The 13,189-nt window shown below is 44.0% G+C and overlaps 1 protein-coding gene across 7 annotated transcripts in view; it reads left to right on the top strand.

The window, feature by feature from the left end:
* NFAT5 (nuclear factor of activated T cells 5) overlaps positions 1-13,189 on the top strand; it is a 55,267-nt gene that overhangs the window by 25,917 nt on the left and 16,161 nt on the right. For 2 of the 7 annotated variants that reach the window (XM_084215204.1, XM_084215203.1), the window contains exons 3-6: positions 2,975-3,533; positions 7,970-8,162; positions 11,286-11,476; positions 12,285-12,457. In XM_084215204.1, the coding sequence (XP_084071330.1) occupies positions 2,975-3,533; positions 7,970-8,162; positions 11,286-11,476; positions 12,285-12,457 (1,116 nt within the window). Of the gene's footprint in view, positions 1-2,451; positions 2,514-2,974; positions 3,534-4,670; positions 4,727-7,969; positions 8,163-11,285; positions 11,477-12,284; positions 12,458-13,189 lie in introns of those variants that run through there. The other 5 variants (XM_084215205.1, XM_084215202.1, XM_084215206.1 and 2 more) reach the window with 5 other exon arrangements.

Below are 13,189 nucleotides of genomic sequence, written 5' to 3'. Positions count from 1 at the left end.
TGGTGAATTCTTATTTGATTGACCCAGTTTATGTATTAGTTCAAAGGAAGATGAGTTGGCTCAAGGCCTGCATACTCTGAGCAAACACAGATTTCACTGTTTCTTAGTATTTTCATAACTTAAAATGTTACTGAAGCAATTACTAATTTTTCTAATTTATGCCTCCAAAAGTTTTTAAATCTGTGTATTTGACTGTTCCAATACTGCCAGTTTATTCAATTTGCTGTAATATTTATCATACTTTATTTAAGGATAGTAATGGCATTAATTTATTATATAAGGCTAAAGAGAGGTTTTCTTGCCATTACTGTTCAATTTGGGTTTATTTCCAAAATCTAATCTTACCGTTATACAGGGGCAGCTCTGGTAAATGGAGGAGAGCGTAACCAATTTATAATGGACAATGTTTATTTACTTTTTAAAAGTATAAAAGCCCACATACACGTATTTATACATATAAGTGCTTTTTAACTTCTAGAAAAAGGAGGGAGGAGAAATTGTTTTGGAGAGCAATAATGATGATATTGCAATAATGATAATATTTCACAATGCTGCACCCTAAAACAACACTACCATCACCATCTCTTTTAGCTTCGTGCTGAAAAGCATTTGGTTCAGTGATATATTTATTTTTTTCCCTAGGAAAGTGAGGGAAAAGTGCAGGTTTTGCATTCCTGGCCAGGAGATGCACTGAAGCCCCAGCTGAGCCCAGTGCTTGGTGTACGTGCCCCACGCAGAGCTGAGCCTGGAGTGTCCAAGGTTTTCTTACACTCCCAGGATTGATGTGGTTGTGTAAATCTGATATTAATCTGTTGGAGGAGGAGTCCTGCAGTCGAAGCCCTGCTGCCTGTTCCGTGTGTGTAAAGATTCCATGTCTGAGTCCCTGTCCCACAGAGCCGACTGCCCGCGCTGCCTCGGGCTCTTCCCTGAGTTCATTTCTGGCCTTTCCTGGGGCAAGTCCTGGCATCCAGCCCCCAGCCCTGCAGCTCCTGTGCTCCAGGCGTCCCTGGGCACACTTCTGCTTCTCTCTGGAGGTATCAATGATGGATGGAAACCAATCCTCTTCACCAAAACAAACATCCCAAATAGCAATGGGCTGTCTCAACTCAAAGTGGCTGCAAATCAGCTCCTAAATATTGTCACTGAAATGAATATCTAGATTTGATAGTTCTTGCCAATCCTATAAATGTTTTTGAAAGAAGCATTGAATTAATGCATGATATAGAAAGGAGAAATTTGCCTTTAAATTGGAATGCAAAGTGACTGAATTCTCCAACTTCAGCCACTGTATTTGCCAAAGAACAAGCTGGAAAATGGAACTGGTATCATTCAGCTGCTCCTGGTTCACTGGGAGGCTCAGGGAAGGCAGAATAGTTTATTGATAAACTAATGACCTCTGAATTTGACAGTCTGAAGTGGTGTAAGTTTGCTTTTACATTCATTTAGCACAGGAGAGCTGTAGGAAGCAGTAATGGTTTAAAAACTTTATTATCAGTCATTGATACTCCCAGTAATTCCCAGTATAGGCAAGTTGGCTGAGTTTTACTGTTAATTAAATGTATGTATCATGACTGAACATGCTTCATTCTGTTACTTTTAAATATCTAAAACTGTATGGACTAGTCCAGCAGTCTCTAAATCTTTTAATTAGAACTTGAGAGACTATTGTAATATTTTGGATTTTAAAAAAATCCCAAGCAGCAAAAAGGAAAACATCATGTTCCTCTTAGTAATAGAGATTACCTGTATGACAGCAGTAAGTAGCTGAGCAAACATATTGTATTATTATGTGTATATTTAGTGCACAATTTCTTTCCAAAATTAGGTTATTTCAGTGCTTCTGGTTTTTCAGGTGTGGGTGGCAGAAATACAGAAAACAGGGTCTCCCCACAGAAAGCCAAAATCTGACTATAAAATTCAGTTATTCCCCAGTGAGCTACAGATGATTGAAATAAATACATATGTTTGAGTGGCCTGCTTCCTCTGGGATATTTAACTTAGGTATTCCATTGATTTGTCCATTAAAATTCTTCAGTGGTGTTCTCCAGAAATCTTCAGGGGTTTGGTGTAATAATTTTCATGTCTCTAAACCAAATTGAGATCTGGGACCTCTGCAGAAGTTGTAGTCACAGTGTTGGAAATCTCCTGTTTATTGTGAATTTATCAGAGGTCTGTCCCAAGCCATCTCTGTGGAAGGGACCAATAAAGTCTGAGAGAAACTGGTGACTGAAGAAGTCAAATTACAGAAATTCCCAGTCCCTGGACCAGCATGTCTCCAACACAAATATTTCATCCCTGTTTTGAACCTTCAAAATCAACAGCTCGCTCATAGTGACTGATACCAGTTCCATTTTGCCTACCAACTCAGTTGATTTTATATTTTATTTCTCATTTATGATGGAATAATCAGCAGCTCTTTTTCTCATTTATTTTCTCATATTTTTATTCCAGGATTTGCCTCTGAAGCAGGGAGTGTCTGCATTAAAAATGACCTGTAGTTCTCTGCTTCATAGGTTAGAAACTTATTTTAATATTTTGTGGCTAAGCACAGTCCCATCTTTTTCAAAAAAAAAAATTAAAAATTTCCAACAATAAATTGTTTAATTGGCATTGAATGTGGATTATAAGCACTTTGCTTTGGGGCTATTTTAGACGAAATGGCTTCTACACCAATAATTAGTCCAGCTGAGGCAATGAAAGCTCTGTTTACTCGCAGCCATTTGTATGAATTAACGTTAAGTCGTAAAAAAAAATTTGATTACAGTGGATCGTGCTAAGACTCGTTTGGACATTTCCAAAGCATTGGCCAGGCTGTATTGCTTTAAGCACTTCCATTCCAAAACTGAACCAAATTCCAAACATTTCTTGGGGGAAAGCAATCGGTTCCTAAATCACCTTGATCTCACTGGGACTGCTATAGCCAGCGCACGCCCCGCCACGGGTCCTGTATTTACTTGTGAATTGTACACCGCAGATGCTTCTTCAGCTCCCTCCTCTTCCTCCATGGGCGGTGCTTGCAGCTCCTTTACCACCTCTTCCAGCCCTACCATTTACTCTACCTCAGTCACCGACAGCAAGGCTATGCAAGTGGAGAGCTGCTCCGCGGCCGTGGGGGTAAGTACCCGAGGGGTAAGTGAGCAGCAGATAACCAGTAACACAGCCCAGCAGCACCCGGCCACGCCGAAGCGCCACACTGTCCTGTACATCTCGCCACCACCCGAGGACTTGCTGGACAACAGCCGGATGTCCTGCCAGGATGAGGGCTGTGGATTGGAGTCAGAACAGAGCTGCAGTATGTGGATGGAGGATTCACCCTCCAACTTCAGTAACATGAGTACCAGTTCCTACAATGATAACACTGAGGTGCCACGTAAATCGCGCAAGCGCAACCCAAAGCAGAGGCCAGGGATCAAACGCCGAGATTGCGAAGAGTCCAACATGGATATCTTTGATGCCGACAGTGCCAAAGCGCCTCACTATGTCCTTTCTCAGCTCAGCACGGACAGCAAATGCAACTCAAAAGCAGGAAATGGGTTGGTATCTGCTTTTTTTTTTTTTTTTTCTTTTTTTAAAGAAAAAACAATCTATCTCCATATGTAAACCCAAACTTAATAAAAGTACCCCCGTGCCCCGGCAAATGTTCTGCTTAAGTTCTCACATAAACCCCTCCGTTCTCTGCTGTCCCTGTCATGTCCTAGCCCAGGATAAGTTCTTCCTGCCCCCAGAAATTGTGGCTGCCCCTGGATCCCTGGAAGTTTCCAAGGCCAGGTTGGACAGTAGGGCTTGGAGCAACCTGGGATAGTGGAAGTTGTCCCTGCCCATGGCGGAGGTGGAACTGGATCTCTTGAAGGTCCCTTTCAACACAAACCACTCCGTGATTCTGTGATAAGTTCTCATTAGACTTTATTTAGAAGATAAAGCTAAACTTTCCTGCAGCAATTAAATGCGGTGCTGATGAGCTCATCTGTTCTTTAAGTGAAATTCCCTAAAGGCCACACAATTCCATTTATAAAATGGCAAAGAAAATGTATTTAAAAAGAAAGGCAGAGTGGAGTTGGTGCACCCTGAATGTTTTTTTGCAGGATTTTATGTGAGGATTTCAGTCTGTACACTTCACCTGCTGCTCTATTTGTCATATAGAGATAGGGACGGGAGTAGAAGCTAATGGTTAAGGTCTCATTGGGATTTCTCATAATTTAAATTATCGCTTGCTTTACTTTTTTACGAAATGTTAAGACAATATGGTGAACCAGTTTTTGGTTTTTCCATGTGAACTCACTTCTGTATTTGATTTTTTCAGAAATAAATCTCTAATGCTGTTTCTCTCTGTGCTTCTGGGTCGTGTGCGTGTGTCTGCGTGGGCACGCCTGGGTGGTGGCCCCTCATCTCCCACTTCACACTGTTCACTATATGCATTCCAGTAGCTGCTCAAAGAGGACAATTCCATCAGTTTGCAAGAGTGTGTTGATACATTTCTTTTTTTTATTTTATTTTTAAACTTGTTGCTTCTTTAGTACCTTTAAAGTGGTCAAATGGATAGATTTGGCTCTTTTATTTTGGGCTTTTTTGGGGGCAGGAGTGCATTTTGGTTTCACTTTTATGTCTGTGCTTGCAGTACGTTCTGACGTTCATCACAGCAACGGTGAATATTAAAATTTGACTGATGGCAAAGATGATGAACTTCTCATATCCCAAAGGGAAAGAGCCTGGAGTCTGTATTCCCAGGGTCAGTTGCAGTTCCATACTTAAAATTTCACTGTGAAAAGCAGTTCTGAGAACATGTCCTGAGTGTGCTGCTGCTTCCTGGGCATGGTGGCCTCTGGCCTCGGGGTTTTCACCAGCCAAAATCAATGGTCATAAAGTAAAATATTAGTACCTGGTAGGCCCCAGGCAGCTTGGAATGAGGAAGGGGCCTCCCCCAGCTTGTCCTTACAGAAGGAAAAGCTTGATGGAAAGACAAGAGCTGTGCCACTGTAAGTGTGATCTCAGGGAGGTTTTGTAAACTCTGGAAGAATATGTGAGATCTTGGTGTGAAAACAGAACAAGATTTCCCCCAAAACACTGGGCTGACCAGTGGGTTCTGTGAGTGCAGAGGATGAGAAGGTGGAATATTTTTCCTTATGTGTCTCAGGCCAAATTGAACTGCAGGAAAACTCCCGGGTTACAGAACCATCCTTGGAAATCAACCTCTGGGATAAGAAGTGGCCAAGATCTTAGAAAACTTAATTTTGCTGTTGGAATATGGAGACTTGGCCTTACAAATCTGGGTCACCGTAGTGACTGGAGTTTTTAAAGCTTCCCAGCCTGGTGGAGCTCAGCCAAGGGAGTTCATTTACTTTTGGCTTAAAGAAAAGAGCAAGGAAAACTGCTGTGCTCCGTGGTGAATGGAAATGGCATTTGCCCCTAAAGAGACAGTTGTTGTTAAAAGCCAGGAAGGGAAAGAATATATTCCTGTGGAAACTTGGAATTTGTGAAAGCCTTTTCAGAAGGGGATGAATTGGTGGTGGTTCAGGGCAGAGACTCAGGTTTCCGTGGTCTCACTTTCACTTTCAGGTCTGCCCTGAGAACAGGACCAGGCCAAACTCCTTAGGAGATCTGTTTGAGGAGATTCATAGGATATGCCACTTACTTTTATTCCTCTTAAGAAATAGAAGTGCTAGATTAGAGGCTATTTTGTCTGGTAACTATCAGATTAATACATGTGTGCATATGAAATGTACAAGTGTGAATACTTGCTGTATGAATAAACTGAATTGAAATGAATTTATTAGTTGAAAGGATGTATTAAGCGATTCATCCTGTATTTTGAGGAGAAAGACCACTGAGAAGTTCTGGTGAAGGGTTTAAATTGCCTCCAGCTTTGGCTAGTTGATTGAAAATAACGATTAAGTTTCTAGAGAAAAGACCAAAATAATTGTGAGGAGCATTTCTCTGCATAAATATGATAACGATAAAATATTAATATGCTGACAGTTAAGGTAGTTGGGATTTCAGGGTATAGTTCTGAAGAGGTCAGTGTTAATGTCACTGCTGAAACGTGGCACTGGGAGTGGTAAAGGTGAATTTCATTTTGATGGCCAGCTCTCCAACATTTCCCTTCAAAATTCACCTATATCCCGATCTCTCCAGTGACTACACTGAGCAGAGTAATCAGGACTGCTTGGCAGGAGGATAGTTTTATTGTAAGATGGTTTTAATATTGTTTTGCAGAGTTTTATGCTAGTTTTTACCTAGTTCCTGCCTCTGCTGGGTATTGTTTGAGGATGAGTATTGAAGGCAGGCAGGGCTGTGGCTGGCCTGTCCACAGTGAAGTGCTTGACCTTCATGGACAGAAAATGGGAATGGAAGTCATCCAAAGCACCAACTCTGTCTGTTTTAACCCTTTTTTATGTGTAGTGAAAAGTTTTGGAAGGCTTAATGAAAATAAGAGTGTGACAAATGGGATGTGTTGCATTAGGCAAAGAGTGATGGTTTTAAACTAAAAGAGGGTTGATTCAGTGTAGATCAAAGGAGGAAGTTTTTTACAAGGAGGATGGGCAGGCCCTGGCACAGGTGCCCAGAGCAGCTGTGGCTGCCCCTGGATCCCTGGCAGTGCCCAAGGCCAGGCTGGACACTGGGGCTTGGAGCAGCCTGGGACAGTGGAAGGTGTCCCTGCCATGGCAGGGGTGGCACTGCATGAGCTCTAAAGGTCTCTCCCAACCCACACTGTGCTATGATTCCATGGCTTTAGGGCTGTGAGATGTGAGGGGCAAAGTGCCTGAGCTTTCCTGGGCAGGAAGAGGAGCAGGGCTGGAGTCAGGGGCTCCTGCTGTGTCCAGGGGCTGCTCTGTGCGCAGCAGGAGCTCTAGGAAAGGGTTGCGTCGTGTTTGTCACCTGGTAGGTGAGAAGAGCTGGGTCCCCCCAGCTCCAGGTCAGTGAGAGCCTCCTGCAGTGGCAAAGCTCCCAGGGAACATTTTGAACAAAAATTTTTCACCCTTTTTGAGAAGGAAAAAAATCCTGGATAAGTTACTTCAATAACTTGCACATTGAAACGGGATTTGTTTTTTAAGCAATCCACACTTGCTGTTTAAAACTGCTTTCTTCCCAGGCATTAGCTGTTAGAAACCATGTTTTGCTAGGAAGAAAGAATATGACATTTACATGAATCATGGAGCCCTTTTCCTGCCTGCATCATGTACTGTGGCACATTCGCATCTCCTAGTGGGAAAGGAGTTTCGTGGTCTTCAGGTTTGTTACCAAATCCTGGTCTGAGTAGGATCAAGGGTTATTTCCCATTGTGCTCTGAAGGGAACACAAAATGGCTCATGTGCTGCTAGACTTGGGAGGGCTCCTTCATCCTGGTTTTAATTATGGAACTGAGAACAAGCCACTACATCTTAAGGAACGCACCTGGAAGGAAAGGCCACGTGCATACACAGATTTAACATTGGTGCCATTATGCCAGAGCTTTTACAATAACTAATTGGGTTTTAGCATGAATTGGTCACTCTGTTTAGACAGCTGGAGTTTGCATGGATATACAAGTTGAGGTGGAGACAGGCATGAGGCTATTTTCCTGTTTAAAGAAGTGTCATTTAACCTTAAATCCATCCAGTGTGTGTGTACGTGTGTGTTTGTCACAGCAGCAAAACAGCTTGTTCAGGCTGTGTCATAGACTCTGAAAAAGCAGGTTATGAGCCGCCTTCTGTTCGTTAACATCGTTTAGTGCTAATTGCTTTTCCCTTCCTTTATGTTTGCTCTCTGAAAAGCAGTTCCCATGTGCTCTGGATGGAGGAGGCAGGGAAGCACCATTCCTCTTCCTCCTGCAGGTCTCCTCTGGCAGAAAGAGAATTCCAAAGTTTGCTCCCAACTACAAATCTTCTACCAGTTAATATGTACTCTTTGCCTTTTTAGCTTTTCTGTGATTTGGAGTGTTTTTACTGGGGAGCTGCTTCTCACATCTTCTCGATGGTGTGTTTTGACTTCTCAGAGCATCAGAGAACCAGAAGGGAGCTGGAGGGAAGAAGACCCCAATGTTGTGTGGTCAGTACCCGACTAAGAGTGAGGGGAAGGAGCTGAAGATCATGGTGCAGCCGGAGAGCCAGCACAGGGCTCGGTACCTGACCGAGGGCAGCCGGGGCTCCGTCAAGGACCGCACGCAGCAGGGCTTTCCCACCGTGAAGGTAGGCTGGGGCAGGGCAGCTCCAGGGCACTGGGCCTGCAGGCTCTGCAGTGCTCAGGGAGCACACCTGGCAGCCTCTGGGCTGGAGGGGCTGGAGGGTCTCTTCTTGCAGGTCACGAGTCTTACTGGCATCACAGAGTTACAGGAGGAGGGAAGCTGCATGTCAAGGCAGGGATTGATTGAAAATCTGGGATGCACGTGCTGTTAGGCTGCAGTTCCATGGACTGTGTGAATGCAGAGACATTCCATGCCTGCAAAAGTGAGATAGTGAAATGCTCTAGCTGTTTGATGGCTGGTGACAGTGAGCCATCATTGTCCAGTGGTAGTAAAGACATAAAACCAGTTTTCATTTAAAAAAAAAATTGTAAAGGGGATGTTTTGGTTTTGTTGTAATTTTTTTTTTTTGATTGCTTGGTGTTTTTTGCTCTTGTTGTTAATTCAGCAGTATCTGAGTTGCTGTGTACAGTGTCTTTCAAGTGAGTCATAGACATCTCACTGAGGTGTGTTTCACAGTCTGTACTGCTCAGTATGTTTAGCATGGTACAGGTGGAGGTAGATGTGAACTAGAAGGAACGAGGCAGCATTTATGTGCACACTTGATAGTTGCAGCCTGTTTACTCTATGGACTTTGAGCTTAAAATTCAGGTGCTGAAGGCCTCTTGCTCTGAGGAGAAGCACAAGAAAGTTACAAGGAGATCTTTGACATTTCTGCTCAGGAAGGAAGACTGAGGCTGTCCTCCAGGGATTGCACATGAATGCACAGAGTGGGAATTTCCAGGTCTTGTTTCTTCCCTGTGTAGCCTGGGGAAAGCAGTTGGAGAACTTGAGGGCTTGGGAAGGTTTCCTAATGGAAATGGTAGAGAGGCTTACCAGGAGCAAGGCTGGGCTTGACTTAGGCAAACAGAAGAACTGGTGTCAAATATCCTCCCACAAGTGATTGTGAGAGTCACCAGGCCAGCACCACACTGGCACCATGGCAAATGGCATACTGGGCATACTGGGAGGAGTGTGGCCAGCAGTTGGGCGAGTAGACAGATAGGTTTGTTATCATATACATAAGGAGGGTGAAAGACATTTTATTTAATATTTTTTCTTAGTTATGTCACTTTGAGAAATCAGCAAAGCAGCGCTCAACCCAGACTAACTTACCAGCTCCACAAGGAGATGTTTGTTTGTGACACAGCCCTGAAAATTTGTGCTGACTGCTGCTGACAGAATACAGAAGTAGGCTTATCTTCAAAGTCCTGTTCAGCAGTGTTAGGAACACCAGCAACCCTTCACTCAGTCCTCCTGAGTAATGCAGAACTCCAGTAAAGTTTCATAAGAAAAGAATCCATTCATATTGGCCTGTTGCTATGGGGATTTAGTGCTCATTTATGTGGATTTTCTTAATGGGCCTTTGTTCATCTGAATTTCCTTTTAACTCCTTTCCCAGTTACCCTCTAGCACCCATCAGTGAAAATTCTCTTTGGAAGAGTCTCATGTTACTGAATTCCTGGAAGTTCCAGTTTGCTTTACCAGTAGGCAGAGGAGTTCATACCCTGCAGATAAAACTCTGCCAGGGCTGGACAGACAAATGAGTCAGTGAATCTTCAGGAAATCTGAGCTAGTGGGAAAAAAATATGTTACAGACAAGGGATTTTTTTGTTTAGTTTGTGGGGTTTAAAGGTGGGGAGGAGCAGTGTAAAGATGTTGGTGCTCAGCAGAGATCTGGCGCCTGGGAGCGGCTCTGACGCGTGGCCCTGACACAGGCCGAGGAGGAGAAGCAGGTTCAGTGGCCATTTAAATGAAACTCTGATCTTGATGACTTAGAACTTGAGTCTGCAGTCAGTATGCAACATTAAAATTGTATAACCAAGCCTTAATCGAGGGACTGGCTATTGAGCCCTTTGTTGTGAGCTATGCCTGTGGGTCCCATATGGGTGCCTGTGCTGTGCCACCTCCAGAGATCTTGGGGCTTTGCTCATCTCTGACAATCACATCTGCTATTTGCTCCTCTTGGACATGAGCACACAATGATCTTACCAGTATTTGCTGGTTTATTTATTTTTTCCTTTATTCAAACTTATTACAAACTTCATAACTACATTTTTTAAGTGTGTCAGGGAATAATCCCCCTAGGGATTCTGCAGAGGATTCTGTTCTCATTTGCATCTCCTCACTACTGAACCTGTAGCATCATTCTGCAGGTGCTGCCTGGGCTTCCTGGCCTGGGACAAGAGACAGCACTGTCACCCAGAAATCCTCGAGCAACAAATGTGTCTCAGTGGAAACACTAAAATACTCATTTTATCTCCTAGAATGCTCTGGCAAGGAATTTCCATCTCTGGCCTGCGAATTTGGCAACAATCTAATGTTTTTTTCACTTGGAGTATTTTTCTTAACTATTTCCTAAAAAGAAGAATTTCCTTTGTAATGCAATGTCCAAGTTTATTTCAGGACTTCTTTTGCCTCAGAGTATTTTTAGTCTGTGGCACCAGTGAGATCCCACTAATAAAAAAACCATTAAGAGGACGCAAACCATTTAATGCCAGGGTGTTGATGTTACAGAAATGAATTATTTTTTGCTGACATGTTCTGGGATAATGATGGCTTGCACACGGGGTTGCAGGAGGATATTAAAATGTCTGACCTGCTCTTATTTTTAATTTTTATTTTGATGTCTGAAGGAAAGCTGGGCTTATGCAGTTGGATGGTTGGACCATTCAATCCCCCATTTCTCCCTCTCTTCCCTTTCATCCCATTCTGACTCCTTCAGGGGTTTTGCAACTATTGGACAATTCTTATCTGGTTTCACAAGGATTTCAGAATGTATCTGGCATGAAGGTGGGGTCCTGGAATGCCAGCGGCTGTGCACATATTGAGCAGCAAAACCTCTTCCCCTCTGGAATCAGCCCCAGGAAATGTTCTCTTTCTTGGCTGGCTGGTGGATGTAGGTGCTGGGGTGGAAGGGGGAATAGTCACAGTTGGGGTGGGAACAGGAGGTCGTAAGAGACGTGAGAGTTGCAGTCGGGATGATTCTGTCTGAAGGTAGACGGGATTGAGGCTGGTTTAGAAGCCAGCTATTAATAATAACAATTAAAGCAGTCGTTCCTGTGCTAATTGCCCACCTGGTGTGTTGCAGCTGGAAGGCCACAACGAGCCCGTGGTGCTGCAGGTGTTCGTGGGCAACGACTCGGGGCGCGTGAAGCCGCACGGGTTCTACCAGGCCTGCAGGGTCACGGGCCGGAACACCACGCCCTGCAAGGAGGTGGACATCGAGGGCACCACTGTCATCGAGGTGGGGCTGGACCCAAGCAACAACATGACACTGGCGTGAGTAGCTCTTCCAGGAATATTTTGCTTTATTAGCTGGGGTTTGGGAACCGATCTCCTTTTTCCGTTGGATGGGTTATAGTTCAAGTCTGAACATCTCGGCGCTCTCCTCCCTCTGCTCCTCGGCTCTTGCTTGTAATTCAGTGTACTCACAGGAGATAGCAGGTGGTGCCTGTGCTTTTGGGGCACAGAACCCAAAATCCTGGGTAAATTGCAGTATTCTTCTTTTTGACGCATCAGGCTGCGTTTGCTTCTGCTGTTCTTGGGTTTTTTGGCCGTTTTTTGCTTTAAATCATTTTGCATGGAGCCTGTCTGAAAGCCACCACTTCATCACTCACCTGGCCCTGTACATCTCCCCTAGGACCACACTTAAGGGAGGACTTATCTGTCACTTCCAAGTCCCACTGAACATAAGTAATATGACTACAGTAAGTTTTCTTCTACTCCTGCTTTCTTTAAGTGAATGCAGAATATTTTGAAGCAATAATCCTGCAAACACAGATCTCGCCCTGGGGATGGAAGAATGAAGAGCTGTGATTCTAAATTGAATGCTTACCAGAATTATATTGCACTTTCTGTTTTATTCATGCTTTCATATGCTTTTCTGCCATGATTCATCATCCAAATAAGGCAGGGTTGAATGAAAACTTGAAAAAGGTCATAGATTTCATGTAAATAAAAAGAAATCTAATAACATTTCCGTAATTACCTCAAGGCTTTTGACTTTGGCTTATGAAACTACTTGAGAGGCTGTTAAAGCTGCTGAACTTACTAAACTACGGAATTCCCCTCTGTTTTGTGTTGTTAGGGTTGATTGTGTGGGAATCCTGAAGCTGAGGAATGCTGATGTGGAAGCCAGGATAGGGATTGCGGGCTCCAAGAAGAAAAGCACCCGCGCTCGGCTCGTCTTTCGCGTCAACATCACGCGCAAGGACGGCTCCACCCTGACCCTGCAGACACCTTCTTCCCCAATTCTGTGCAGTGAGTGTCAGACCAAGGAGCTGAAAGTGGGGGCGTCTGGCTTTTAGTGTGATCTCGGCTTGGAAAGGGGGGCCAGGCACTGGCAGGGGCTGGCCAGGGAGGTCTGGAGTCCCCCGCTCTGGAGGTGCCTAAGGAAGGAACAGATGTGGCACTCAGTGATCTGGGCTGGGATCAGGCACAGCTTGGACTGGATGGTCTCCAACCTAAATGATGCTGTGATTCTGTGAAAATACCTTGAGAAGTAGAAAACCAACCCTGTGTTAATCTGTGATAATTTCAGATTGGCTGTAGTTGAAATCAAGTGGATTGATTTTTATTTGTAGGGGGGTAATAGTTCTACAATTCCTGATCTTCAGTTCAATTAATTTTTGCCTCTTGAAATTTCACTGTTTTTATCATGATTGCTTTGAGAAATGACTGTTAGTATTTTGAGTCTCTTCTGTGTTGTCATATTCATGCCTCAGCTTTCAGTGCTAGACAGGACTTGCAGTAAGTCAGCAAGCCTGGCTCTCCCAGCTGTGGTCCTTGCGTGGGCCAGAGGCTGAATCTGTTCTGGTTCAGTGCAAGAACAAAACTTTTTATAGCTCTTTATTAAACTGCTCTGTTTAGCACGAGCACAGATGGCTGCCTTGGCTGGGGAGGTTCCACTGGCCAACAGGGAAAAGGGGATTGTGGAATCATGGAATGGTTTGTGCTGGAAGGGACCTCAAAGCTCATCTTGTTCCACCCCTT

This window comes from Fringilla coelebs (genome assembly GCF_963513975.1).
Source record: "Fringilla coelebs genome assembly, chromosome: 14".
Classification (NCBI taxonomy): Eukaryota; Metazoa; Chordata; class Aves; order Passeriformes; family Fringillidae; genus Fringilla; species Fringilla coelebs.
This window is presented reverse-complemented; position numbering and strand designations above follow the sequence as displayed.